Here is a 24742-nt window from a genome sequence, read left to right on the forward strand (position 1 = left end):
TACAAAATGAGCACAAAAAATCAATGTTGCCGATTAATGACCATAACTTTTTTTGACTTTCTTGTCGGCCATAGCGTACATTATACTTTCGTAGATACAACTATTAGGAAGATATGTGGCAATTTTCGGCCTTTAGTCCGTTTTTGAAAAAATTTACCTTTTGTTAACCCGCAAGAACACGTTCATTTCGCAGGTGCATCAAGAAACTGGAACCAACGTGGAATCAGTCAGGGCAGAGCCGACTCAAATCGGAAGACTTTAGTGCTAAATAACACCCTTTGGACTTTGGCGGGACTTTAAATACTTGCAGACTATAATTTAATATTACATTTAAATACTCTATTTACATATATATTAATTTATTATAATTAATAAATATACGCAATTTTATATTCTTATTTAAATCGTAATTTTGCAGTTTACTTGACCACTGTTAGCGGCAAAACACTATGTTAACGCTATCATCAAATTATTCTTCATATTTTCAGAACTTGTAGGCCATGTCGCGCTATTTCATTCGAAGCTAGCAGATTTTTCAACATTTTGACTATGTACATAATTACTCAATACCTTAAAAAATAGATAATTCACATATGTATAATTTCCCAATATATACTAAATAGCAAATTATCATAGTTTCCGAGAAAATTCAAAATACATCTACATTTTTCGATTTCGATTTTTTGTCAGAGAAGGCGCGCATTGCTATAATATAAACAAAAAATTCGAATGCTTTGAAATTTGTTTTATTCAAATCGTTCAAGCCGTTTTCGAGAAAATTAAATTTTAGTGATTATTCCCAAACTAACATTACCACTTCGTTAAAATCCTCATAAAAATCTTGCAATTTAATTTTCCAATTTAGAAATGCGCGTGCTGTTTTTTGAATTGTTCGCCAACTCGTGTTTACATTTGAACAGCTGACATTTCAGAGCAGCCATATTGAGAGATTTACCGTTGCCCATATTTTTCGGTTCGTGCCAATGGAAACCGGGACAATGAAAAACGTAAAAAAATCTATAAAATACTGTCAAGTACCTCAAATGTTATGCCTATCAATCCGAAAAATTAAATTTTTATCATAAAGTCTTAATTTATCCTCTTTTTTCTAAAATTTCTGAATTCACCACCCTTATAAGTTAAGGCGCTCTTTTCAATTTTGGTGTTTTGGTATATCTTATCGTTTATACATATATTTTAGAAATGTTGCTTGTGGCACCTCGGCAAATAAAATGACTTTAAGAAAGCTCGTTTTTTTTAACAAAAAGGCTGAATTTTTCTAAAGAAAAATCTTTCAATAATGTGTATATTTACATTATTTGGTTAGTAAAATCGATTTTTGTCATTAAAAAAAATCGATGTTTCCAAAATCTTTAAAAACATCGATGAATCGATAGTTCCACCGATATTTTTCCACCTCTGACACACACACATCGCTACATAAAATGCGAAAAAACGGAATCGCGGAGAACTGTAACGCGGAAAAGTACATAAAAAAGATTCGTTTCTCGTGTTCGTGTTTTTTTTTTTTGCTTCGCTCAACAACACACAAGATTTGATTGCCAAATAATCTCTGCTTTTTAGTTGATAAATACAAAAAACGCGTTGTACGAAACAGTGCTAGATGAAGGAATAAGAAAATGAGACGTCGCGCTCATGCAAAGTAGAAGAAAAAGAAGGCACATACACACATACAAACATACATACATACGCACGCACGTCGTCTTTGCGAAGGAATATATGTATCTACATATGCATACGGATGTATGAGTGTGCGCTGGTGCTGGTGTTGTGCGGTCGCGCTTGTGTGTATGTGTGAGTGTGTGTGTACGTGCGTGCGTTAGCAGCAGCAGCAGCTACTATTGGCAGAGCAGCAGCAGAGCGCGTCTGACTGACTCCATGAGAAGAAGGGGGTGAGAGGACGACAAGAACGACGGCAGCAGTGTTTGAGCGTAACGTTTGAGAATAACGTTAAAAATGAACTGGCACAGCCGACCGCAACCACAACAACAACTACACCATAAACGCCAAAGTACGTACGATGTTCTACTACGGCTATTACTGTGATATTTGGATTTAAAAAGCCGCCCCGCATCATCGCAAACCAACAAGCCGTCGAAGCGTCTTTCTGGTTTTGTCTTTTCTGCCTCTGCTCGAAGCCAAACGAAAAGTAAGAGAAAGAAAAAAAATAGCAGAGTTATCGAAGAAGCGCAACAGCAACAGACAAAGCGGCATCATCCAGGGCCGTCGAAAGAAGCAGCCAGAAACAGCAGCAGCAGCAATCGCAAGCACCTCAGTGAATATTATTAAAGGTACATACATTCGTACATTCGTGTATATGTGTATATGTTATGTGTTGTGTGTGATAGGCGCCGCCATTTTCCGTGTGATCCATGTAACAAGCTGAAAGAAAAAAACCTGGACCTAGGGTTGGCAATGCACGTCCACGAAAACGAAACGAGCCGTGTCTGCGGCTTATAATAGCTGAATAGCAAGCAAGTTCGTTGCTGTGCAGCATCTACATTAAGCCGCAAAAGCGTTAATAAAACGTATTCAAATTTGTTCATACTCGCGATCGCAAACTGGATAATGTTTATTGCTAAATAATATTTGACAACCCTGCAACCTTTTTCTTTGTTGACATTTTTGTTTGTGTGAGTTTGCACATGTGTGTGTGTCTGTGCTTCGAATGTGTATGTGTAGCGACGACGGTGCTGCCACTAGTGTGCAATCTGTTTTGTGTGCAAAAAATAAACAAAACAAAAAAAAAATAATAACGCAACATAGCGAAAGTAATGTGAATTGTAGATTGGTGATTTATACAAAGCAACAACAACAAAAAGCTCGACTAATTTATTGAATTTGTACTTTTGGCCCAAAGTGGCAACCTTGCGCAGGTCACTCTCATTTTATTTCGAGTGTGTGCGCATGAGTACATAGTAGAATGCCTCTCTTTCGCACTTGCAAGCGTGTATGCATGTGTGCTTGTGCTTGTGTGTCGCTCGTCTAGCAAAACAGCTGAGAACTGCTGCAGCTTTTGGGCAGCAAGCGAACACATACAAACATGCATACAGTTCGCACACATACACACTCACACACATCCGTACACCCATGCAGAAACGTATGTATATTTGTATTTGCAATTATTGCAACCGTAGACAAGCAGCGAATGTACTGCTACAACAAAGCCGCTAGCTGCTGTTGAATTTTTTTCTTTTGTAAGTTTGTACTCGTGTGTGCGTGTGTGTGAGTTTGCTTTGCGACATTAACCAAAAAGAAAAATGAGATTAATTTTGCGTCAATTTTCTTGTTCTTCAATCAAACCAAAAAGTGTATGTATTAGTCGCTAGTTTTATTACACATGTGCTTCCATGTTAATTGATTTTTATTTCGCACGTGTATGCGTGCAAAGAGAGCGGTTAGAAAGACCCGACAGAGCGAGTGAGTGGACGAGAGCGACAGAGAGAGGGAGAGAAGCGAGTGAACGCGTGCCGACTGTCGACCTCGCATCTTCTTCTCTTCCTTCCCACTCCCACCCACAACAAGGCAGCAGCAGCAGCGAAGCCATAAAATAATTTTCAAATCAAGTTGAATGTGCCAATTGCATTTTATTACTTATTTAAATGGCTGCATGTGTATCTATCCTATCTGTTGAAGAGTTATTCGCGTTTCTTTGTGCATTTATTAGGCCGTCGTCGTGCTTCTGCCTTACACAAATTGTATACGCTTATCATTTATCAGCGGCGTCAGCAGAAACAACTTTTGCTTTTGGAGAGCTTTTTCGTAGTTGTATTTGTGTGTGCTTGCGAATATTCTACTGAATGCTTGAAAATCAGTGTTGCCATCTCGTTTACTTCTGTGTATGCAAATAGAACACAGTTTAATATTGTATTCGTTATGATGTAGCATTGCAATATAATTTTATTTATTTTATGTGTTGCATATAAATGTGTCGAATTACAAAAGATACAAGAAAAAACACATTAAGCTTGCATACGAGATGCAGACAGTATTCACTTGCACTCTTTCTATCTTGTTCACTCTCACTTGCGCAGTAAACAAGCAAGTTGCCATATCATCAAAACAATTGCATGCATGCAAAAAATATATATACAAAAATACCAAAACAATGGAGAAGCTCAAGCTAGTATTTAAAATGGTCACATTCAGATTTGAATGTCTCGAGTTTTTCGAGTCTCTTGTCAAACAAAGCAGTTTTGTAATAATTTGTATTACTTGCTGGTATTTTGCAGACTGCAGACAGAATGGTCGTCGGCTCGAATCACACGCGGCGCAGTGAAACTGCCGGCAGATTTACAAACAGCAGCAGCGGCGGCAATAGCAACGGAAATAGCAGCAGCAGCAACAACAACGCCACCAGCGCAACGTCTTCAATTGCAACTGCATCCTCAACGACGACGGCGGCGGCAGCAGCAGCGACGACGTCGTCAATGTCACATAACAACAACAACAATAATAATAACAACAACAACAAAAGCCAAAACGCAACTCACAACACACTCAACAACAACAACAGTTCACATCAGCAACATCAACAGCAGCAGCAGCAACATCATAACAATCATCATCATCATCATTACCAGACGCTGCCAACGAACGCGTCGTCACATCAAAGCACTGGAACTACAACCGCATCTGCAACAGCATCAGCAACAGCTGGATCGGGATCGGGATCTGGATCATCAACGCATGGCAGTCTCAATGGCAGTTGCAATGGGAGCGCCGTCAGTCGATTGTCTCAGTCGACAGGAATGTCGCCTCGCGAGCTATCGGAGAACGATGATTTGGCCACATCGCTGATTCTGGATCCTCATTTGGGCTTCCAGACGCACAAGATGAACATACGCTTCCGGCCCCTCAAAATGGACACACAGCAGCTCAAGTCGATTGTCGATGAGTTTATACGGACGCAAAACTATGATGTGGCCATACAGCGGATCTATGATGGACCCTGGATACCGCGACATCTCAAGAATAAGAACAAAATTGCCACCAAGCGATTGCATGATCATGTTAGTATGATTTCCAAGTTAAGAGTCGGTTTATTCAAGCTTTATCTGTAAGCCTTAACTTACCTATGTGGGAGATACAAGTTCTAGTCAACTCTATATTAAGATGCATCAGAAAAGACAATAAGTTTAAGCTATAATTAGGTCTAAGCAACGTTAGTATGACTTCTAAGCTAAAGTCAGTTACTCAGTCGGTTTATTAGAGGCTTATCTGTAAGAGGCTTATCTTATGTGAGAGATAAACCTCTAGTTAACAATTTATAGCCTCAATAGGAATTGTAGCTGGATTATAAATGTATTCTATCTATATTTAAGCTTAAGCTTCAACTTGACCATAAGAAAGCGGCAGTTTTAGAATGACTTCCAAGTTAACAGTCGGTTAATCTGAAAGTTAACACTTACTTATGTGAGAGATAAACCTCTTGTTAACAATTTATAGCCTCAATAGGAATTGTAGCTGGACTATAAATGTATTCTATCTATATTTAAGCTTAAGCTTCAACTTGAGCATAAGAAACCGGCAGTGTTAGAATAGCTTCCAAGTTAACAGTCAGTTTATCTGTAAGTTGACACTTACCTATATGAGAAATAACCTCTAGGGTTCGATAGGAAGATGATCCAGTCACATTTTAGCTGGACTATAAATTAATTCTAGATATAATTAAGTTTAAGCGTGTAACTTTAACAGTAACTTGTGAACACTTTACTCATCCCTCTCTCTCCTTCTCTGTCCCTCTCTAGATTGTGCGGTATTTGCGCGTGTTCGACAAGGACAGCGGCTTTGCCATCGAGGCGTGTTATCGTTATTCGCTCGAAGAGCAACGCGGCGCCAAGATTAGTTCAACGAAACGCTGGTCCAAGAATGAGAAAATCGAATGCCTCGTCGGCTGCATTGCGGAACTAAGCGAAGCCGAGGAGGCAGCCCTCTTGCATTCGGGCAAAAATGATTTCTCTGTAATGTACAGCTGCCGAAAGAATTGCGCCCAACTGTGGCTGGGACCAGCCGCGTATATCAATCACGATTGCCGAGCCAACTGCAAGTTTCTGGCCACCGGGCGGGACACGGCGTGCGTGAAAGTGTTGCGGGACATTGAGGTGGGCGAGGAGATCACCTGCTTCTATGGCGAGGACTTTTTCGGGGACAGCAATCGGTATTGCGAGTGCGAGACATGCGAGAGACGCGGCACCGGCGCCTTTGCCGGCAAACATTCGGCCAATCATCTGAACGAAGCAGCGATGCTGGGACTGAGCAACGGATTGGGATTGGGATTGATGGGCGCTGCCGGCGGCGCCAACGGGGGCGGATATCGTTTGCGGGAGACGGACAATCGCATCAATCGGATCAAGAGTCGTGCGAACAGCACCAACAGCACCTCGAACAGCAACAGCAATGACAGCAGCAACAATGGAACAACAACTGGCGGAGGAGCGGGGGCAACACAACCAGCAACAGCAGCGGGAGGAGGAGGAGGAATCGGAGCAGTGGCCGCTCCTGCTGCTGCTGCTGGAGGCGGAGGAGGAGGACGTCCCAAGAGCAGCAGCCTAGAGCTAAGCGCTGTCGCCTTGATGGACAAAAAGCTCCCCAATGTGGTTGTCTCGCCGCTGACGATGAAAGAGCTGCGCCAAAAGGGAATGACAAAGTACGATGCCGAAATGATCATCGCGAATGCTGCTTACCATCAGCAGCAACATCATCCACATCCACATGCACATGCACATCACCTGCCACACACAGCAGCAGCAGCAACGGGCAACAGCAGCACAAATGCCGAGGCTGCCACACAGGCAACAGCCATGCAGAAGCCACAAGCTGCGGCCGAGTTGCTCAACAACAACAGCAATCAACGCGGAGCGTCGATGAATGTGCGCAAATCGATGCGGGTGAACAGCACCAGCAGCAGCATATCGACAGCCTCCACGGACGAGCCGTTGGCCAGCTACAACAGCAGTGGAAGTGTAGCAGCAACCACAACAACTACGACTGCAGCGACAGCAACCACAATTGCAGCAGCAGCAGCAGCCACAACTGTTGTGGGACATGCGAAGGCGCCTGTGGTCTTGATGCCGCGTTACAAACCAGCAGCAGCTGCTCTACAACAACAACAGCAGCAACAACAACAACAGCAGCGTCAGCAACAGCGACAATTGCGACGCAGCGAGCGACAAACGCAGCGACAAAAGGCATCGGACAGCGGCCAAATGTTGGGGAAATATTTAACGGACAGCGAAAGCAGCGATACGGATTTCCAGCAGCTGCAGCAACAACACAAAGTTTTTCTATGCAGCGAGCTAAGCGCCGACACAACAGCAGCAACCACAACAGCAGCAACCACAGCAGCAGCAGCAACTGCATCGGATAAACGTGTGACGCGCAACAGCGCTGGACGAGCTGCAGCGGCAGCAGCAGCAGCAACAGCCACTACAACAACAGCATCAACAACATCAGCAACCATAACTGCCCATAACAACAACAGCAGCAACATTAAAACAACGATTACAAATTGTAATAATTTAAATAATAGTAATAGCTGTAGAAATAATCTTAGCAGTAGATTTAGTGAACGCAAACTGAAGCCAGCAGCAAGCGAGCCGGCAGCAGCAGCAGCAGCAACAACGTTGGGCGAACAACAGCCACAGCAACAACAGCAGCAGCAGCAGGCAACGGCAGCAACAGCAACACGCAGTCGGAGCAACAGTCCCGCCTACAAGAAGAACCTCATGGCTAGCTTTGAGCAAGCAACAACTGGTGACGCAGCCACCACAACTACAACATCATCAGCAACAGCAACCACAACAACAAAGCGACAGGCGGCAGCAACTGTTGATCCAATCGAACCGGGCAAACACAAACGCAGTCGTCGAGCTGCAGCTTTGGCAGCTGCTCAACACATTCACTGTGAAGCCGTTGGCAGCATTTCCCAACGCAAGCGACAACAGCAGCAGCAACCACAACAACAGCAGCAGCAGCAACAACAACAACACACAACTGCAGCAGCAGCAACGACAGCAATCAGCAGCAGCGCTGTGGAGCCGCTGCTCAAGACACCAGAGCGACGATTGAAGCTAACGTTGCGCATGAAGCGTTCGCCCATCCTGGACGAAGTCTTTGAGCTGGGGACGAGTCTCCACAGCAGCCACAGCGAGGAGCGGGGACAACATGCGCTGCACAACGGCGGCAGCCACAACAGTCGATCGGGCAATGCGGTGGCCAGCAGCGGCCACAGTGGCAGCAGCCACAGCGGCAGCAGCCACAATGTGGCACGCAACAGTTGCAGCGGTGGCAGCCACAACAACAACAATGCAACAAGCAGCAGCACAACTGGAGTTGAGTATGAAATACTGCGCATGGAAGGCATCTCAGAGCATGGCAACGATGATGATGAAGAGGAGGAGGAGGAAGAGGACGACGAGGATGATGATGAAGAGGGAGAGGGAGATGAGGAGGAGGAAGATGACGACGACGAAGAGGAGGAAGAGCTCGATGTAGAGGAGGAAGATGCCGAAGTGGAAGCGGAAGTTAAAGCTGAAGCAGAGCCAGCAATCGAAGCCTCCGAGTGGCGCTACAAGGAGAAAACGCGTCGCACTCGGCGTTCGGCAGCAGCAACAACAGCAGCAACTAGCAGCAGCACCACCAGCAGCAACAACTGCAACAGCATCTATGGCACGCCACAAAAGAAGCGACTGCGCTTGATCTTTGGCAACGAGTCGCACACGATAGACATTCCACCAACCAACACGACGACAACCACAACAACAGCAGCAGCAGCAACAGCGATGACAGCCACATCAGCAGTGGGAAGCACAGCAGCAGCCACAGCTGCAGCTGGCAGCAGCAGCGGCATCGATGAGCTCAACAGCAGCAGCAACGCCGACAACGAATCCTTTAATGCTTCGTATGCGAGCAGCAGCAGCATCAACACATCATCGCTTAACAGCAGCACGACAGCTGAGTCGCCAGCAGCAACAGCAGCAGCCACAACAACGGCAACATCATCCACGTCGACAGCAACTGCAACTCGATTGCCAGCAACAGCCACAACAGCAGCAGCAGCTGATTCACCCACATCAACAACATCGTCGAGTGTTGGCTCATTTCAATCGGCTTGCACTTCCACCACCAATTTCTTTACTCGCTCCAAGTCACCGCTGAACGGAAGTCGCAGCAACAGCAACAACTACATGGCCTACTACCAACAACAACAGCAGCAGCAACATCAACAGCAACAGCTCAACAAGTTTGGCAAACGCAGCGCAGATCAAGCTCAAGCAGCTGTTGTCAGCAGCAGCAGTGGCAATGGCAACAGCAACAGCAGTCACATCAGCAACAACAACAACTGCAACAGCAACATCACAAGCAGCAGCAGCAGCAATGGCGCCACCGGAGCACCGAGCAGTGTTTCCAGTTCGCACACATTCTTGCCACAAGCGTTAACCATGATGCCGAAGCATACTTTTGGCACTTGCGCGCTTCTGGCGCCAACCAGCTTTGCCAATCTGCAACACCAGCAGCAGCAACCACAGCAGCAGCAACATCAAATAAAGCTGGTAGCTGCCGCTTCCTCCTCCTCATCGTCATCATCCTCCTCCTCCTCTTCGCCTATTGTTGCAGAGCAACAGCAGCAACAACAACAGCAGCAGCAGCAACCATCGTCTTCATCGCCACAGCAGCAGCAACATCATCTCCACCACCATCATCATCATCATCACCATCATCACAAGCAGCAGCAACAACAACAACAACAGCAGCAGCAGCAACATAGCAACAAATAACCAACGACTGATCTCTATGCGTATTGACTGCGCTGCTGCCATTGCCAACAACACCAACAACAGCAACAACAAGAACAACAACAAACCACAGCAACAACAACAAGTCTGCCGCCTGCCCTTGCTTGCTGCTAGCTACAGTACGCCCCCCTCTCCTGTTCCGCCCACTTAAGTTTGCTAGTGTGCGACACACACACATATACACTCTTTCTCTTGTCTGTCTATAAATCGTACATTACATTGACGCAGTCTGGCAACACCGTCACTCTCTTGTTCTTTCTTTGTCCTGTCCAAATGCCATTCAATCGGGTGGGTGGGGGAGAAAGAAGCAGAAAATGAACAACAATAACTACCAACAAACGTCTTTTGTAAATGCAAACTTTGATTACAAATTTATTTTTTTTTTTTGCTTTTCTTTCTATTTTTCTCTCTCTTTCCCGCTCTCTCTCCTTTTCTTTCTTTTTGCCATTTCAGATGGATATTTAAAGCATAAAAGTAGCAAAAAAGCGAATATTATACATTATGATGTTGCAGGTGGTGGTCATGATGATGATGATGATGATAAAGATTATGATGAGAATGAAGTTGAGATTAATATGAATAACAACAACAGCAGCAGCAGCAACAAAAACAACAACAATGCCAATTATAATACTAATAATAATACCAGCAGCAGCAGCAGTAACAGTAACAACCACAAGTTTATAGTTAAAAAATTAAGAATAGAATTAAAACGCATACAAATCATGTACAGTTAAAAGAAAATCAAATGATCGTAACGTTTAAGTGACACAACAACAACAACAACAACAGCAGCAGTAACAGCAACAAAACAATACAAAATGGCTGTCGCACTTGCGCAGCCCTGGTTACAAGCAGAGCAGCAGCATATAACAACAACAACAACACAGCAAGGAACATTAGAATTGCCATTAATTGAGAGAACAGGACGGCAACAACCAACTCGCTCTCTCTCTCTCTCTCTCTTGTAAAAACGTTAAAAACAAAAACTAAACGATAAACGTTAATCACACACAAAAAAGAAAATAACACAAAAAATAAATATTCTAAATGCAATGCACACACACATACAGCCACTCACACACACAGACAGACAGACACAAACGCAATTAGCAGCGGTTTTAGACGCCTTACAACTAAAGTTAAATTTATAAACAAACAAATAAAAGAATATAAATATATATATATATATATATGGATATGTGTATATGAAGATGCGATAAAATAGAGAAACAAACAAATTAGTAAGCGAGGAAATTACAATTACAAATGAAAGAGCAACAAAAACAAATAGTATGAAACAATTAACAAAATCAATAGCAACAAAGCAATATATATAAAAACAAAAAAAATCAATTTACACAGCCTAAACAGCATATATATAAATAATATATATATTGCAAGCATAGCAAACCAAATTAGATTCACACTACAAATTAATTGTACATAAAACAAAAGCAAAATCTTAATAAAAAAAAGCAAAATATTAAACCTATTTAAATTATAACTAAAAGGATACACATATATTTAAAGCAAACAAAAATAAACGCTGCATATTGAACAAAAAGGAAAAAAAAAACACAATATGTTATGATTTGTGTGAAATAAGCGAGGAAATCCAATCAAATATTTATTGCACATTTTGTATTTGTATTTCTAATGTTTTGTTGTTGCGTTCACCTACACACACACACACATACGCATATGCCGGCTGCATGTGTATGTGTGCAAGCATGTTGCGAAGAGAAGCAGAAAATTGTGTTAACTTGCAAAAAAAAAAAAAACGAAAAAAAATAAGAAGCAAATTCATGGTCACACTTTTTTGTAGTGTTCACTTTGTTAATTTTAGTTTATTTTTAATAATTTAATTTAACACACACCACACACACACACACATGCATAGATCATAGTTACACCCATACAGATAAAATGTATTTGAATTTTTTGTTTAAGCCTAAGTTTTATGTTAAACTAGCATATGGAATTAGTTATACACAACACATGCGATTAAACATACAGACATCTATATATACATACAATATATATTTACAATACAACAATTATATTAAATATATATACATACATTACCAGCGTATTGATCATCATCATGTTCTTCACTCTTATTCTTCTTTCTTTCTTCTTTGAAATGTGTGCGAGGCACACCAATACATGCACAGTTTGAATGAACGCTCCTTTGCAATAAAGTGGAGCATTATTTTGTATTTCAATTAATAAAAATCCTGGGGAAATAAATGGCTGCACTTGAGGTTGCTTATAATCTAATAACATAAAAAAGACTGGCTTAATGCAAAGCATTTTTTTTTTATTTAGTTTTTCATTTAGATTTATACTTTACTGAATAGTAAGTTTCGCATTCAACCTTAAAAATATATATTTTGTGTGGGTGTATGTGTTTTGGTGAGTGTGTGTGTGTGTGTGAAGTACAATGAGTGGAGACAGCGAATAAATAACTCCCATAACAATTTGCAATGCTAGAGGAGAGTGATCAGCGCATCAGTATTTTGTGGGATGGCTGTGCGTTTATCGTCATCATCCAGTTCTTATTAATGTCCATACTTCTGGAAATCCCATTCACGATTGTCGAGCGGGCACACTTGACGCGTCTTCAGCCAACGGGAAATGCAATGGAAGTGGAAGGCATGATTGCAAACGCCCCAGGCCACCGTACACTCCTCGCTAGTTGCCGATGCTTGATTCGCCTGGCACTCGATGCATAGGTCCATGATGTGATTGCGGCAAATGGCGCAGTTGTCAACAACGATATCTGTGGAATACATTTTCATTAAATACATTTCAAATTCAACATCAATCTGCAGCAGTGTTGACAACTCAGAGCGAAAACGTTGAGTAGACGGCTACAAAAATGGCTAGATTTAGGCTGTTGACTCCGTAAGAAATGCGAAAATCGCTAAATAGTCAACACTGTTAGTAATGCTTGTCGACCGCCTTATTAATCACTTTACGACACCTTTCCTGCCATTCAAGATGGCGCCGAGTATTATTCTTTATTTTGTTTGTGTACTGCACAACTTACCCCAAGCCCAAAGTGCCACTGCATTCCACTGAAATTTGTTTGGAAACAAAAGGAAGAATTAATAAAAATTACTGACACGCCGCGCCGCCGTGACGATGCAGAAATTGAATGAAATCTTTACTGTTTTTTGATGCCGAATGCGGCAATTTACCTTTTTCACTTCAAATCGTTTCTTTTCGCCCTTACTGCTGCTGGAGGGAACCTCGAATTCTTCCTCGTCAACTTCCATCTTGCGTTTCTTAAAAATTTCCGAATTTCGTCGATTCTGCACAAAGTCAGCAATTAGAGGTGGTGTGATATTATAATAGTAGTGAAGCCCGATGAATTATATTTATCGATTTTCAGTATGTCAAACATCGATAAAAATAATTGTATAATTTCGCTTATATTTAAAACATTATCGAATAGATAACGTGATTTGGAAGAAACTAATTGCATTATTGTAAATTTTATTACATAATAAAGATTTGTTTTTTGTTTAATGTGGTTAGATTTAATCGTTAGATCACCTTCAAAAGCTGCTTGCTACAACCGCAGTGAGCATAAACAATACAGCTAGTATATTTTGTGATAATAAAATACCTCTGTTTATTTTTGTAGTCAGGTCATACTGAGGTCCAAGCCAACATTGATTGCGCAGTAGTGTGAAATAGCTGCACGTGTTTTTTGTTATTCTGCAATTGGAATTGCATTTATTCTCAAATTGGACAACAATCGGTTAATTGGAGGTGTCAATCAAGTATGGAGCACGTCGATTACGCCGGCGTCAGCCCATTAGGTGCCACAAGCAGCATCAGCGGGAGTGCGAGCACTGCAATGATTCTGTGCTGTGAATGTGGCGTCGCGATCCAACCAAATCCGGCCAATATGTGCGTCACCTGTCTGCGCAATCACGTCGACATCACAGAGAACATACCCAAGCAGGCGGTGCTGCATTTCTGTCGCAACTGCGAACGCTATCTGCAGCCGCCCAACGAATGGATTCAAGCCTCGCTCGAGTCGCGTGAATTGCTCGCCGTTTGCCTCAAGAAGCTGAAGGGCTTGAAGGATGTGAAGCTCGTGGACGCTGGATTCATTTGGACCGAGCAGCACTCGAAGCGCATCAAAGTGAAGCTGACCGTGCATGGCGAAATCTCTGGCGGCACAGTGCTGCAGCAAGTGTTCATCGTGGAGTTCACGGTGCAGAATCAAATGTGCAACGATTGCCATCGCACCGAGGCGAAAGACTTTTGGCGCTGCCTCGTTCAGGTGCGCCAGCGGGCGGAGAACAAGAAGACCTTCTATTATCTCGAGCAGTTGGTGCTCAAGTACAAGGCCCACGAGAATACGCTGGGTATTAAGCCGGAGCACGGTGGCCTCGACTTCTTCTATGCGAGCGAGAATCATGCGCGTCGTATGGTCGATTTTCTGCAGACAATGGTGCCCGCCAAGGTGACCACATCGAAGCGTCTCATTTCCCATGATATTCACAGTAACAACTACAACTACAAATACAATTGGTCGGTGGAGATTGCGCCGGTGTCCAAGGACAGCGCCGTCTGCCTGAGCAAGAAGCTGCGTCAACAGTTGGGTAACATTTCGCCTATTTGCCTCGTGAATCGCGTGTCCAGCAGCATTCATCTGATTGATCCACTGACCGCCCAAATAGCTGAGATACAATCACAGGTCTATTTCCGTGCCCCGTTCGAAGCAATCTGCAATCCGAAGCAGCTGGTCGAGTATGTGGTCATGGACATTGAGCTAATACACGAAAAGGATCGCAAGAGTTATCCCGGCCAGGGCAGCGTCTCCTTCAAGCACGCCCTCTGTGACATTTGGCTGGTGCGTGCCTCCGAATTGGGCATCGCCGAGAATAACATTCATACACGCTCCCATCTGGGGCATCTGCTCAAGGTGGGTGACTCCGTGCTGGGCTACAACACCGGCGAGGCGAACATCAACGATCCCGAGTTTGACAAACTGCCTGCAGACCTCATACCCGATGTCGTCCTGGTGCGCAAGCATTACGATCGCCAGACGCGTCTCAGCCAGCGTCTGTGGAAGCTGAAGCATCTGGCGGATGAGGCGACGGATGAGCGCAGCAAGCACGACTATCACGAGTTCCTCGACGACATCGAGGAGAACGCGGACATTCGTGGCCAGATCAATGTCTATCGCGACACCAAAAAGCAGCTGCCAACTGTCGCCGAGTCGGCGGCGGATGTGCCGCAGATAACGCTTGAGGAGATGCTGGAGGATCTGACACTGGAGTGTGCCGATGATGAGATGGGCGAGGGAGATGGCGATGGCGACGGCGACGGTGTTGGCGAAGCGGAGCCACAATTGTAGTTCGCTTTTTTTTTTTTAATTATTTATGTATTTCCTATGTACATATTCGCACAATAAAAACAAATTTGAAAGGACAAGATTGTGCTTTAAAGTATAAATTGTGCTCGACTGTGAAATAACCGCTATCCATTTTGAATGCAAGCTATAAAATGCGCTATTATTTCTCAAAATATACCGAATTATTATACCGCAAAACTACAAAAATGCCAAAGCATATATTTTGTATAATGATATAGTACTTCATCCAAATTATATCAAAGTTAAAAATATACCAAAATAATATACCACAAAAATACTAAATATATATCAAAGGCTATAATCGGTATATATATATAGTGATACATTCAAAATGTACCATAAAGAACAAAATATACCATATTATTGATCTTAAAATATACCAATGGCTATATTTGGTATATGGATACAGCACACATAGAAAAGAAAATGAGATCTGACACGACGGATATGGCCTTTTAGTCTCGGTTGAACAAAAATATATATACTTTATAGGATCGGAGATATCTTCTTCTGCCTGTTACAAGCATTTCATGGAGGCACCGAGTCATAATACCCTTCTACCCTATGGAAAGCGGGTATACTTAGTTGATAATATTGAAACTTTTTGAAATTCTGGAATGTAGTTGAACTCTTTCCGATTGTATTATACATTTATTTTACATTAAGGCTTAACAGACATTTGGATATCTTGGGAGTTGCTCCTCTCCTCCTCTCACTCACCCTCCCACCCACAGACACACACACACACACATGCACACACATAAATAAGTGCTTAATACATAAACAATTCGGCTAACAGAATAACAAAAGATTTGCAAGATAGCGAAAGAAAGACAGACAGACAGAGAGAGAGAGAGGGAGAGCGAGGGAGATTGGGAGTTGCATCCACACATAACAACGGATTAACTATTGGTTTGACACTCTAAGAGAGGCCCAGCTTGGGTTTCTCCTTGAAGAAGTAGACATCGTCGCAGTCACAGTGCTGTGTCGCCTCCTCCGCTGCCTCCCACTCGGTCAGGACACGCTGGACCACGGGCAAGATGTGTTTCCGCGTCGCCTGCACGTTCAGCTGCCGCATGAAGCATCCGCCCATGAAGTTGCTGTCGGCGGCATGCGGCTGCAGTTGCAGCGCTGGCGTCTGACAATCCAGCAGAGCACGACGCACTCGCTCCAGGAGTGGACAGGGTGGCGAGAGCGGAATGAGTGCCACATCACGTTGCACCTGCCCCGTGCCTGGTGCCACAAACATGCCCAGGATGATCAACAGTTGCGAGTCGCCGGCAAACTGTCGGATGGCCAACTCCGCATCCGGCAGCTCGATGAAGTCGCGCACCAACATCGGCAGCCCGGCGAGCGGCAGATTGTTGCGCTGCGTCCGCAGCTGCTTGGCATCCTTGCGCAGAACCTCGGCCAGCGACAGTTGACTGATGTCTGCACGTGCTGCGACCAGCTCCTCGAAGAGCTGCAGACGCTGTAGCTGCACATCTTCATCTTCGTCAACAGTTGTCTCGGTGCCTTGTTGTTGCTGCTGTTCCAGCAGCTCCACCATGGCCAGATCGCGGGCACAGAAGCGACGCGCGGCGGGCGAAAAGTTGATGGTGTCCAGCACAATGGTGGCATGCAACAGGCGGCTGACGCAACTGGAACGTGGCTGCTCCTCGGCCAGATAGCGCTCGGCCACCAGCGTGGCACAGGAGCCAACCTCGGGCTCAATGTGACGCACACAGTGTGTAGGCAGGAGCTGCAACACTGGATGCTGTTTATCCAGTGGCCGATGATCCAGGATCTCGCTCACCAACGGCGCCAAGCTGGTGCTGCTCACATGATGATCCACGAGTATGACGCTGATGTCGCTGCGCAGCTGCTCCGGCAAATCGTCGCGAAACAAGAGCAACTGGGCATCGATCTCGCACTTGTTGAGCATGTGACGCACCTCGGTCTTGAGGGGATAATCAATGCGCGGTATATTGAGGACGGGCAGAAAGTCGTGCTCCTGCTGTCGCTGCGCATAGATGAAAGCCAGTGTCAGGGCGGAAACGGCGGAGTCCAGATCGCATGATTCGTTGCCCAGCACAATGTGCAGTTTCCTCAAATTTGTTTCGCTTCCTGTTGCCTTCTCAGCTTGCAGATACTATTGGGAGTGCAACAGAGTGAGTGGGAGAGAGAGAGAGGGGGTGAGTGAGTGAGAGTGAGTAGAGAAGCCATATGAGTAAAGCCCAGAAGCTGGCTGGCAGGAATAAAACACACACGCACACAAACGTTGCACTTACGCGGCCAAGCGTGGAGCGCGCTTGCATCAAAAAGCGCAGGAAACACATTATCCCCGGGAAAGTCACATGAAATAATAAAAACAACAATCGGGGCAAAAGGAATGCGATGCGATGCAATGCGAAAGCTACAGTTGTCACTTGCTAATCGAGTACACACTCGATAGGCAAAAGCCCACAGCACTTATCGATAATGATTAAGATGGCACAGTTCACTAGGCAAACACAAATCATTTGTTCTCATTTGTCTTACAGAAAAGTTGCAAGAAATGTATATTATTTAAATGTGGTAACCGTTATATTCAACTTTATTTTCGATAGACAATTTATCGCTGTGGCGCTTGTCGCTTCAAATATGCATTCGATATAAACACGCAGCTCCAAGGCAAGCAGAAAAATGCAAGCAAACTTTGAGCCTGATCCAAATCAGTTACTGACAGGCTGTATACTAAAATTATTAAATTACAGCATATCTTGCATGCATGTTGAAATTGTAGTTGAAAATAGATTACTTTTTGAATGTAGCGCCCAACTTATCGATGACATGAGGCATTCGAAGCTACGGTGCGATACAATAACAACGCGTGTAATCGATAGTTAGTTTTAGCCATCCCTTCATTTCAATTAAACGGCGTTTTTGTGCGCGTCACATTAGAAGATATCCCAACTTGTATTTCTAAATCAACAATTTACCCCCTTGCGCCACCTCCTGCGCCGCTGCGGTTCGTGGTCGAGTTTCACCAGTTGCCCACACAAAAGAATACAATATGGATACGCCGCGTCGCAAACTGCGCAACCTGCACATGGAGAATGTGCAAAACAATAGCACACCAATCAGAATACCGCCATCGCCAATGCTGAAGACACTGGGACATGGCACCGGTGTCAGTGTATATCGCCTGGACAGGTCACCCAAGCATGGACAAATCCGTTCGCCGTGGGCGGTCAAACGTATAACACAGCGCACCCGGGCCAAAAAAGAGATGGTCTATAATGAGCGCATCGTGCACGAAGCAGCCATCTTGCGGTGAGTCCTCCAAAGGTCCCACACATGTGTATGAATGTCTGCGTGTGTGTGTGTGTGTGTGTGTATTTTCAACAATTGCTGTGTACACACGCACACACACATTCACACACGTGGGCGAGCCGGTGGCGGTGGCTGGCTGCGTTTGTTGTGTGCGTGTGTGCTTGTGTGAGCCTTGCATGCGTGTAAGGCTGCTGCGTCTCATGTGTGTGTGCGTGCATTTGGTGTACATAATTCCGTTATACACACAGCACAATTGTATTTGATCTGCTGACAACGTCGCTGATTACCAGCTCGACTTGATCGCTTATCTTACTTCCTTTATCCCTTTTATCACTTGAACTGTTCTTCTACCTACATGCATATATAATATTCACTTATTTGTTGCAGCAAACTTAATCATCCCAATATTGTGGGCTTTCGTGGGGTCATCAAGACGCCGGAGGGTATCGATACGCTGGCTTTGGAAATGTGCAGCACTTCGCTGGGCTCCATTTTGGAGGAGCGTCACGATGAGGATCTCGGCCCATTGCCCGCCAAACACACCTTCAAAATGATCATGGACATTGCGCATGCTCTCGACTTTTTGCACTGTGAGGCGCGTCTGCTGCACGGCGATCTCAAGTCCTTCAATGTCCTGGTCAAGGGTGAATTTGAAATCTGTAAACTCTGCGATTTTGGCGTCACACTGCCGTTGGACGAGAATGGCGAAATCAGCTTTCAAAAGAATCCCCATCTACAGTATGTGGGTAAGTTGTCCTCTCATTTGACTGTTCTTATTGTTCAATTAAGGATCAACAATTTCGAATAATTCGGTAAATCAATATTAGAATCCCTAATTGTTGAGAATAGTTTGTGTTCATCTGAAGAATTTGTCTGTAATTCATTTCTTAAAAACAAAACTATCTATAATTGTTGAGAATAGTTTGTTCAAGTGAAGAACTTTTATGTAATTCATTTCTCTCTCAAAAAAAGACAATGGAACGATGCTAAATTGTTTTATACCATTTTGCAGGCACAACGCTTTGGTCGCCACCGGAGATTATCGATGAAGTGGAGATTATTGACAGCAAAGCTGACATATTCAGCTTCGGCCTTATCATCTATGAGACATTGGCTCTGGTGCCGCCACACACACTGGAACTGGACGCCGCCTTTAATAGCAGCAACAATACCATGGACATGGACAGCTCACAGGAACTGCCGCAACGCAAACAGCTCAGCTATGACAACGATGATAGTCTAACAGCGACGACGACGATGCCAAAGGACACAACACCAGCTGAAGAGAGCATCGATGAAGAGGATGATGGAGATGACGATGGTGATACAGATGTAGATGAGGATGACACAAAAGAGAATGACATTTCTGACTATTCGATGACACACATCGAGCAAGCGTATGGCACACGTCCACCACTGCCGGTTGCCTTCCAGCTCAGCGACGATTACAATTGCATTGTGGAGTTGTTCTATTTGTGCACCAATGCTTTGAGCGAGGATCGACCCGCTGCTCGGACCATTTGGCAGTGCTTCGAGAACAATGCAGCCAATGTGGCCACCGCATGCGATGTCTCCAGCGATTAAACGCTATAACTATAATTATAAATTTATGTATAAGTTCATTATGCGCGTGTACAGTATGTGGCCAACAAACAAAAACTAATTCGTAATCTCTCTCTGTCTCTCTGATTCTCTCTTAACTGCATCTCTCTATCTCGAAAATTTCTATCCTGTGTACCTAAAAAATAAAAAACAATTCGCTGTAAAAACGAAAATGACGATTGATCGCATGCCAAGCCAAACTAAAAACAGTACGTAACATAACTCTAAACATTCAATTGAATTTGAATTCAAGTCTGTATTAAAAACAAAACAAAAACATTTCAATTTAGTTATAAGTCCTAACGCATATAACAAACTATTCCAAGTATTCCTTATATATTATATACATATGTATGAAAATAGCTAAAACGAAAACTAAAACAAAAGTTTGTTCATTTTTTTTTTTGTTCATTATTCCAAATATAAACAAATTAGATAAAAACATAAAACTCGGGTATTATTTATCGCTTCTTCGAACCACAATAAACAGAGAGTCAACTTTCACAGACATAAAGTTTACTTAGTGCAAAGATAAACTTACGTTTGCGAATTCATGGATTGTATTACAATATCTATGGAACGGAAAGAAACTTATATTTATATATATCATAATTGTTTATTCGCCTTCATTTGGATATTTATAGTTACATAAATAACTATATCTTGACCATATCTTGCCGTATTTTTAAAGGATACGTATTCCTACGATTATAAAGATTGATTCTATCAATTGGCATCAATAAAATATCGGATCATCTAAGAATCCAAAACTTTGAATTTTTCAGTCTAAAGACCAAGAAAAATAGGCCGAAATTGAAAATTCCAGTATAACTTGAGACCCACAAAGACGATCGCAATGTCCTTTGGCCAGTTGATAGACATTATTAATACGCACCGTTTGACATGTCGCTTGCCAGGATACGCAAGGACATTCATGAGTTATAGCCTAATTTATGTACACAAAAAATTCCTTTTATCTCGACTCCTGTAAGGACTTTTGGTCTTTTTGGTATATCAATCGAGTTGTATAGATTATAATTATTTGTGTGCCAAAGGACATGCTGATCGTCCTTCAAATGGGCGAGATAAGGAGGATTTTATGATTTTTTCGAAATTTTTCAATATTTCCCCTCGAAAAAAAGTTGAGAATATTTTTGGGAAGGATTTTTGAAATTCTTGAATGCAGTTTGATTCTACTGAATAAGCTGATTACAGAGGGGTAGGTCCTTGCAGGATGCTCAAGGATTAGGTCGAGATATAGCTTTTTTCGAAAATAAGATAATTAAATTATAAATACAAAATAATATATCCCCATCATAAATCGTATCGACATTATAATCATTTTTCCCTTCCTTCGCCCATCTTTCATTAAGAAATCGTGAAATTAGAATTAAAGTTTTCAGTGCACTTTGAAAAGTTCACTTTGATTTATTAAAAGTACATGCATCAAAATATTACTTTGTCTTATATTGTTTTTCTTGTTCTTGTGTTTGTAATAATGTAATGTATATTTTGAAATTGTTCGATTGGAGTTATGTGTGTGTGTGTGTATTAATTGATTTAACTTGCGTCAGTTGTTGCACTTGACACAATCTAAGGAAATGAGCTGAGGTCATAGAAGAGTAAGAGGTAAAAGTATAGGGTATTCGGTATGCGGATAGATTAGTACACTCTTTTTCGATTATAACTCTAACTACATGGTATAAGTATATGTGTATATCGTATCGTATATATATTATATATATCTAAAATATGCCTGTCTCATATGTGTTATGTTAACTTCAAGTCGCTGTCTTTTTTTTATCTTTATCGTTTTTTGTTTTTAGTGTCTTTTGTCTCAATTTGACTACAATAATAGTTGATATATAGTTATTAGTTTTTAGTATAATTTATATAGTATAGTGTATATTAATGTAGGTTTGCTATTTTTAAAGGCGCTGTTGGTGTTTGGTAGTTGTTCATCATTCATCTTTCTTCGATTCCTCGTTTCTTCCTGCTTACAAATTACGAAATACAAACAAAACTTGAACGAGTATTTTAAACACAAAATGAAAAAGCATACATTACATGTAGTATGTATATTATGTATAAATATATGTATATATATATATATATGTATAGCATGTATATTAAGTAACACTTTTTAAGCTCGCACACGTTACAAAAAAATGACGCATTAAAATTCAATTAAAAAAAATAATAGGGAAACAAAACATTTTGCTTAAGTTTTAAGTTGTAAGTACATCGAATTAGTTTGTTGTGTGTGTATGGGTGTGTGTGTGTGTGCCGCAAAGTACATTAATGGAATGCAATGTTCAAGATCGAGTTATAATTGCAATTCAATTTTTTGTTGTTTTACAATTACAACTCAAAGCTGCTCTCTCTCTCTTTCACTCGTGACTGCCTTGCTCGCTCTAACTAATGTTAACACATGAAGGATATATGAATATAACAAAAAATATAAGGGACATTAATGCTTACAATTAAAATACAATAGTTTCGCAGCAAGGAAAATGAAATTAAAACAAGTTCGTGCATAAAACTGGAAATGTGGAATGTGTACCAAAAATATTATAAATATACATATATGTTATATGCTTGTATGTGTGGGTGTGTAGTGTATGTGTAGGTTGTGTCTTTTCCCCTTTTTTGTTTGTTTTTTGTTGCTTGCATTTTTACAAGTGCAGCACGCCATCCTTGACATCGCTGGCCATAATTGTGGACGCATTCGAGGCGGCCTGTTTGTGATGCGTGGACGGTGATGACGATGACTGCGATTGATGACTGTGCGCTGCTGTTCCAGCTGCTCCAGCTCCCGATGATGTGGTTGTCACTGTAACAGTTGCTCCGCCGCCACCCGTTGGACTTTCGTCCAGTGTTACGCCGGTTAGATCAACAATATCATCCTGATCGTCGTGCTCCAGCTCATCGGAGGTGTTTGTGTGATTCGTGTGATGCGATCCGCTGGACAATTGACTGTTGCGCGAGAAGCTGCCGCGATGCGTCGATGTGAGCGTACGCTGATTGGCCGGCTTCACTGTGATGATCAAATTGGAGCTATTGGCGACCATCATATCGGTTACCTATAATTGAAAACACTTGAATTCACTTCGAATGCGGAATGCAACAACTTTCACTCACCTGATCGAGCGTTTTGCCAGCCACCTCAATGCCATTGACTTCGATCACCTCATCGTTGACGGCCAATAAGCCGGTGCTTTCGGCCAATCCGCCCGGCACCAGACGCGATATAAAGATGCCAGGCTGCTTCTCCAAGCCGCTGGCCGTCACACGCACCGAAGTGCCGTCTCTGATATAGAAACCCAATGGTTTATCGCTGCCATGCTTCAGCAGACGGACACGACGATGCGTTTCGGGCACAATGTCCACATCAATGATGGCGGACACCTGACGGAAATCGTGTGGTATCGATATCGATGGTGCCTTGGTCTTCACTGGCGTATGCCCCAAAATGCTGCCAATCAGATTGCGTGGCTTCATCGTGCCAAAGCCTGAATACTCATTCAAGTCATCTGTAATAGGAATTCCGATATTGGATCACTCACTCTATATACATATATGTATATAACTCTGCCTCTCTTACCTTTGCGCTGCACTATCACACGTAGCAGCGGACGAGCTGTTTTGAGGGCACGCCCAAAGTTGTCGTCGTTGTTGATAGGCAACAGATCGTTGTCCCGCGGATCGATGTAGAGTATGAGAAACTGGATGTTGCTCAGCTTGTGCAGCTGCTCGACGAGCGTGGCGAACTTGTCGAAGCTCTGCTCAGTCTCGTGCCGTTTAAAGCTCCAGCGTCGAAACTCGGCATCGAACTGTTCAAATTGCATACCATTATTATCATCATCACTATCAACCCTCTCTAAGCCAACTACTAGCTGACAACTGTTGCCACTAATTTTTTTTTTTCTTTTTGGGTGAATGAATCAGCATGTCACCAGTTGAATGTGTGTTTGTGTGTGAGTGTATGTGTAAGCTAGAAGGGATATTTGGAAATGTACTTGTTCTTGGGCATACCTTTGATTTCACTTCGATGAGCGTCGATTCAGCGCTCGCCGCCGTCGCCGACGTTGTGTTGATTTTATTCTTCGACATTTTTTGCCCTCTTTATTGGCTGCACTCGTTTCACAATTTTACAGCAACACACGCAACATGCAGCGCACACGCAACAAACACAACTCGCAACAAAGGATGCAGTGCGTCGCGGCGCCAAGCAATTTTTTAAAATTGTTCAATAAATTAGAGAGTTCGACAAAATCTTACAACTATAAAAAAATAACTAAATTATGCGTTGGCGTTTGAGTAAAAAAAAACATCGAGACATAGCGATTAGTTTTTTTTTTCAGTCCAATCAACATGCATCGATAGTTATGCATTCATATCTATTTATCGATATATACTTTTAATTGATTAACAACAAACTACAGCTGATGTAGAAAATGAAAATTACAACGAAATATTGGAATTTCATCAGCTATATATATTTATATATAAAAGGTTTAATTGCAGTTAGGTAAAATTTTTAATTGGTTTCAAAATTAACTGTATAATTGCATATATCGATATTATACTATCAACCACCGCCCCTTACTACTTGCCGTCAGGTGGC

The 24742-nt window shown here is 42.7% G+C and overlaps 6 protein-coding genes across 8 annotated transcripts; 3 read left to right on the forward strand and 3 right to left on the reverse strand.

Annotated features, from left to right (window-relative positions):
* Positions 1 to 1375: 1375 nt before the first annotated feature.
* Positions 1376 to 10807, forward strand: LOC117566608 (histone-lysine N-methyltransferase Suv4-20). 3 transcript variants are annotated; one of them, XM_052003670.1, is made up of 3 exons: positions 1376 to 2312; positions 4254 to 5033; positions 5772 to 10482. In XM_052003670.1, the coding sequence occupies exons 2-3, from the start codon at positions 4266 to 4268 to the stop codon at positions 9798 to 9800; spliced, it is 4797 nt and encodes a 1598-aa protein (XP_051859630.1). In that variant the 5' UTR covers positions 1376 to 2312; positions 4254 to 4265; the 3' UTR covers positions 9801 to 10482. The 3 variants fall into 3 exon arrangements, with proteins under 3 accessions (XP_051859630.1, XP_034102043.2, XP_051859634.1); XM_034246152.2 differs by lacking the exon at positions 1376 to 2312 and adding an exon at positions 3312 to 3332; XM_052003674.1 differs by lacking the exon at positions 1376 to 2312 and having other exon boundaries at positions 5772 to 7533; positions 10272 to 10807.
* Positions 10808 to 12120: 1313 nt separating this feature from the next.
* On the reverse strand, positions 12121 to 13183 carry LOC117578153 (RING-box protein 1A). Its single transcript, XM_034263372.2, has 3 exons — positions 13025 to 13183; positions 12874 to 12901; positions 12121 to 12603 (listed from the first exon to the last, which is right to left on the reverse strand). Exons 1-3 carry the CDS (start codon positions 13100 to 13102, stop codon positions 12383 to 12385), a joined length of 327 nt encoding a protein of 108 aa, XP_034119263.1. The 5' UTR covers positions 13103 to 13183; the 3' UTR covers positions 12121 to 12382.
* A 308-nt stretch (positions 13184 to 13491) lies between these two features.
* On the forward strand, positions 13492 to 15278 carry LOC117578152 (60S ribosomal export protein NMD3). The gene has a single exon (XM_034263371.2). The coding sequence runs from the start codon at positions 13615 to 13617 to the stop codon at positions 15199 to 15201; it is 1587 nt and encodes a 528-aa protein (XP_034119262.1). The 5' UTR covers positions 13492 to 13614; the 3' UTR covers positions 15202 to 15278.
* A 559-nt stretch (positions 15279 to 15837) lies between these two features.
* On the reverse strand, positions 15838 to 17657 carry LOC117577577 (exopolyphosphatase PRUNE1). The gene is made up of 2 exons (XM_034262415.2): positions 17490 to 17657; positions 15838 to 17350 (listed from the first exon to the last, which is right to left on the reverse strand). The coding sequence occupies exons 1-2, from the start codon at positions 17535 to 17537 to the stop codon at positions 16142 to 16144; spliced, it is 1257 nt and encodes a 418-aa protein (XP_034118306.1). The 5' UTR covers positions 17538 to 17657; the 3' UTR covers positions 15838 to 16141.
* A 301-nt stretch (positions 17658 to 17958) lies between these two features.
* LOC117577475 (lymphokine-activated killer T-cell-originated protein kinase) lies at positions 17959 to 20488 on the forward strand. Its single transcript, XM_034262360.2, has 3 exons — positions 17959 to 18513; positions 18901 to 19259; positions 19526 to 20488. The coding sequence occupies exons 1-3, from the start codon at positions 18254 to 18256 to the stop codon at positions 20095 to 20097; spliced, it is 1191 nt and encodes a 396-aa protein (XP_034118251.1). The 5' UTR covers positions 17959 to 18253; the 3' UTR covers positions 20098 to 20488.
* A 1011-nt stretch (positions 20489 to 21499) lies between these two features.
* LOC117575662 (partitioning defective protein 6) lies at positions 21500 to 24449 on the reverse strand. The gene is made up of 4 exons (XM_034259952.2): positions 24151 to 24449; positions 23720 to 23948; positions 23257 to 23648; positions 21500 to 23198 (listed from the first exon to the last, which is right to left on the reverse strand). The coding sequence occupies exons 1-4, from the start codon at positions 24226 to 24228 to the stop codon at positions 22791 to 22793; spliced, it is 1107 nt and encodes a 368-aa protein (XP_034115843.1). The 5' UTR covers positions 24229 to 24449; the 3' UTR covers positions 21500 to 22790.
* Between the last annotated feature and the right edge of the window lie 293 nt (positions 24450 to 24742).

This window comes from Drosophila albomicans, chromosome X, assembly GCF_009650485.2.
Source record: "Drosophila albomicans strain 15112-1751.03 chromosome X, ASM965048v2, whole genome shotgun sequence".
Lineage (NCBI taxonomy): Eukaryota > Metazoa > Arthropoda > Insecta > Diptera > Drosophilidae > Drosophila > Drosophila albomicans.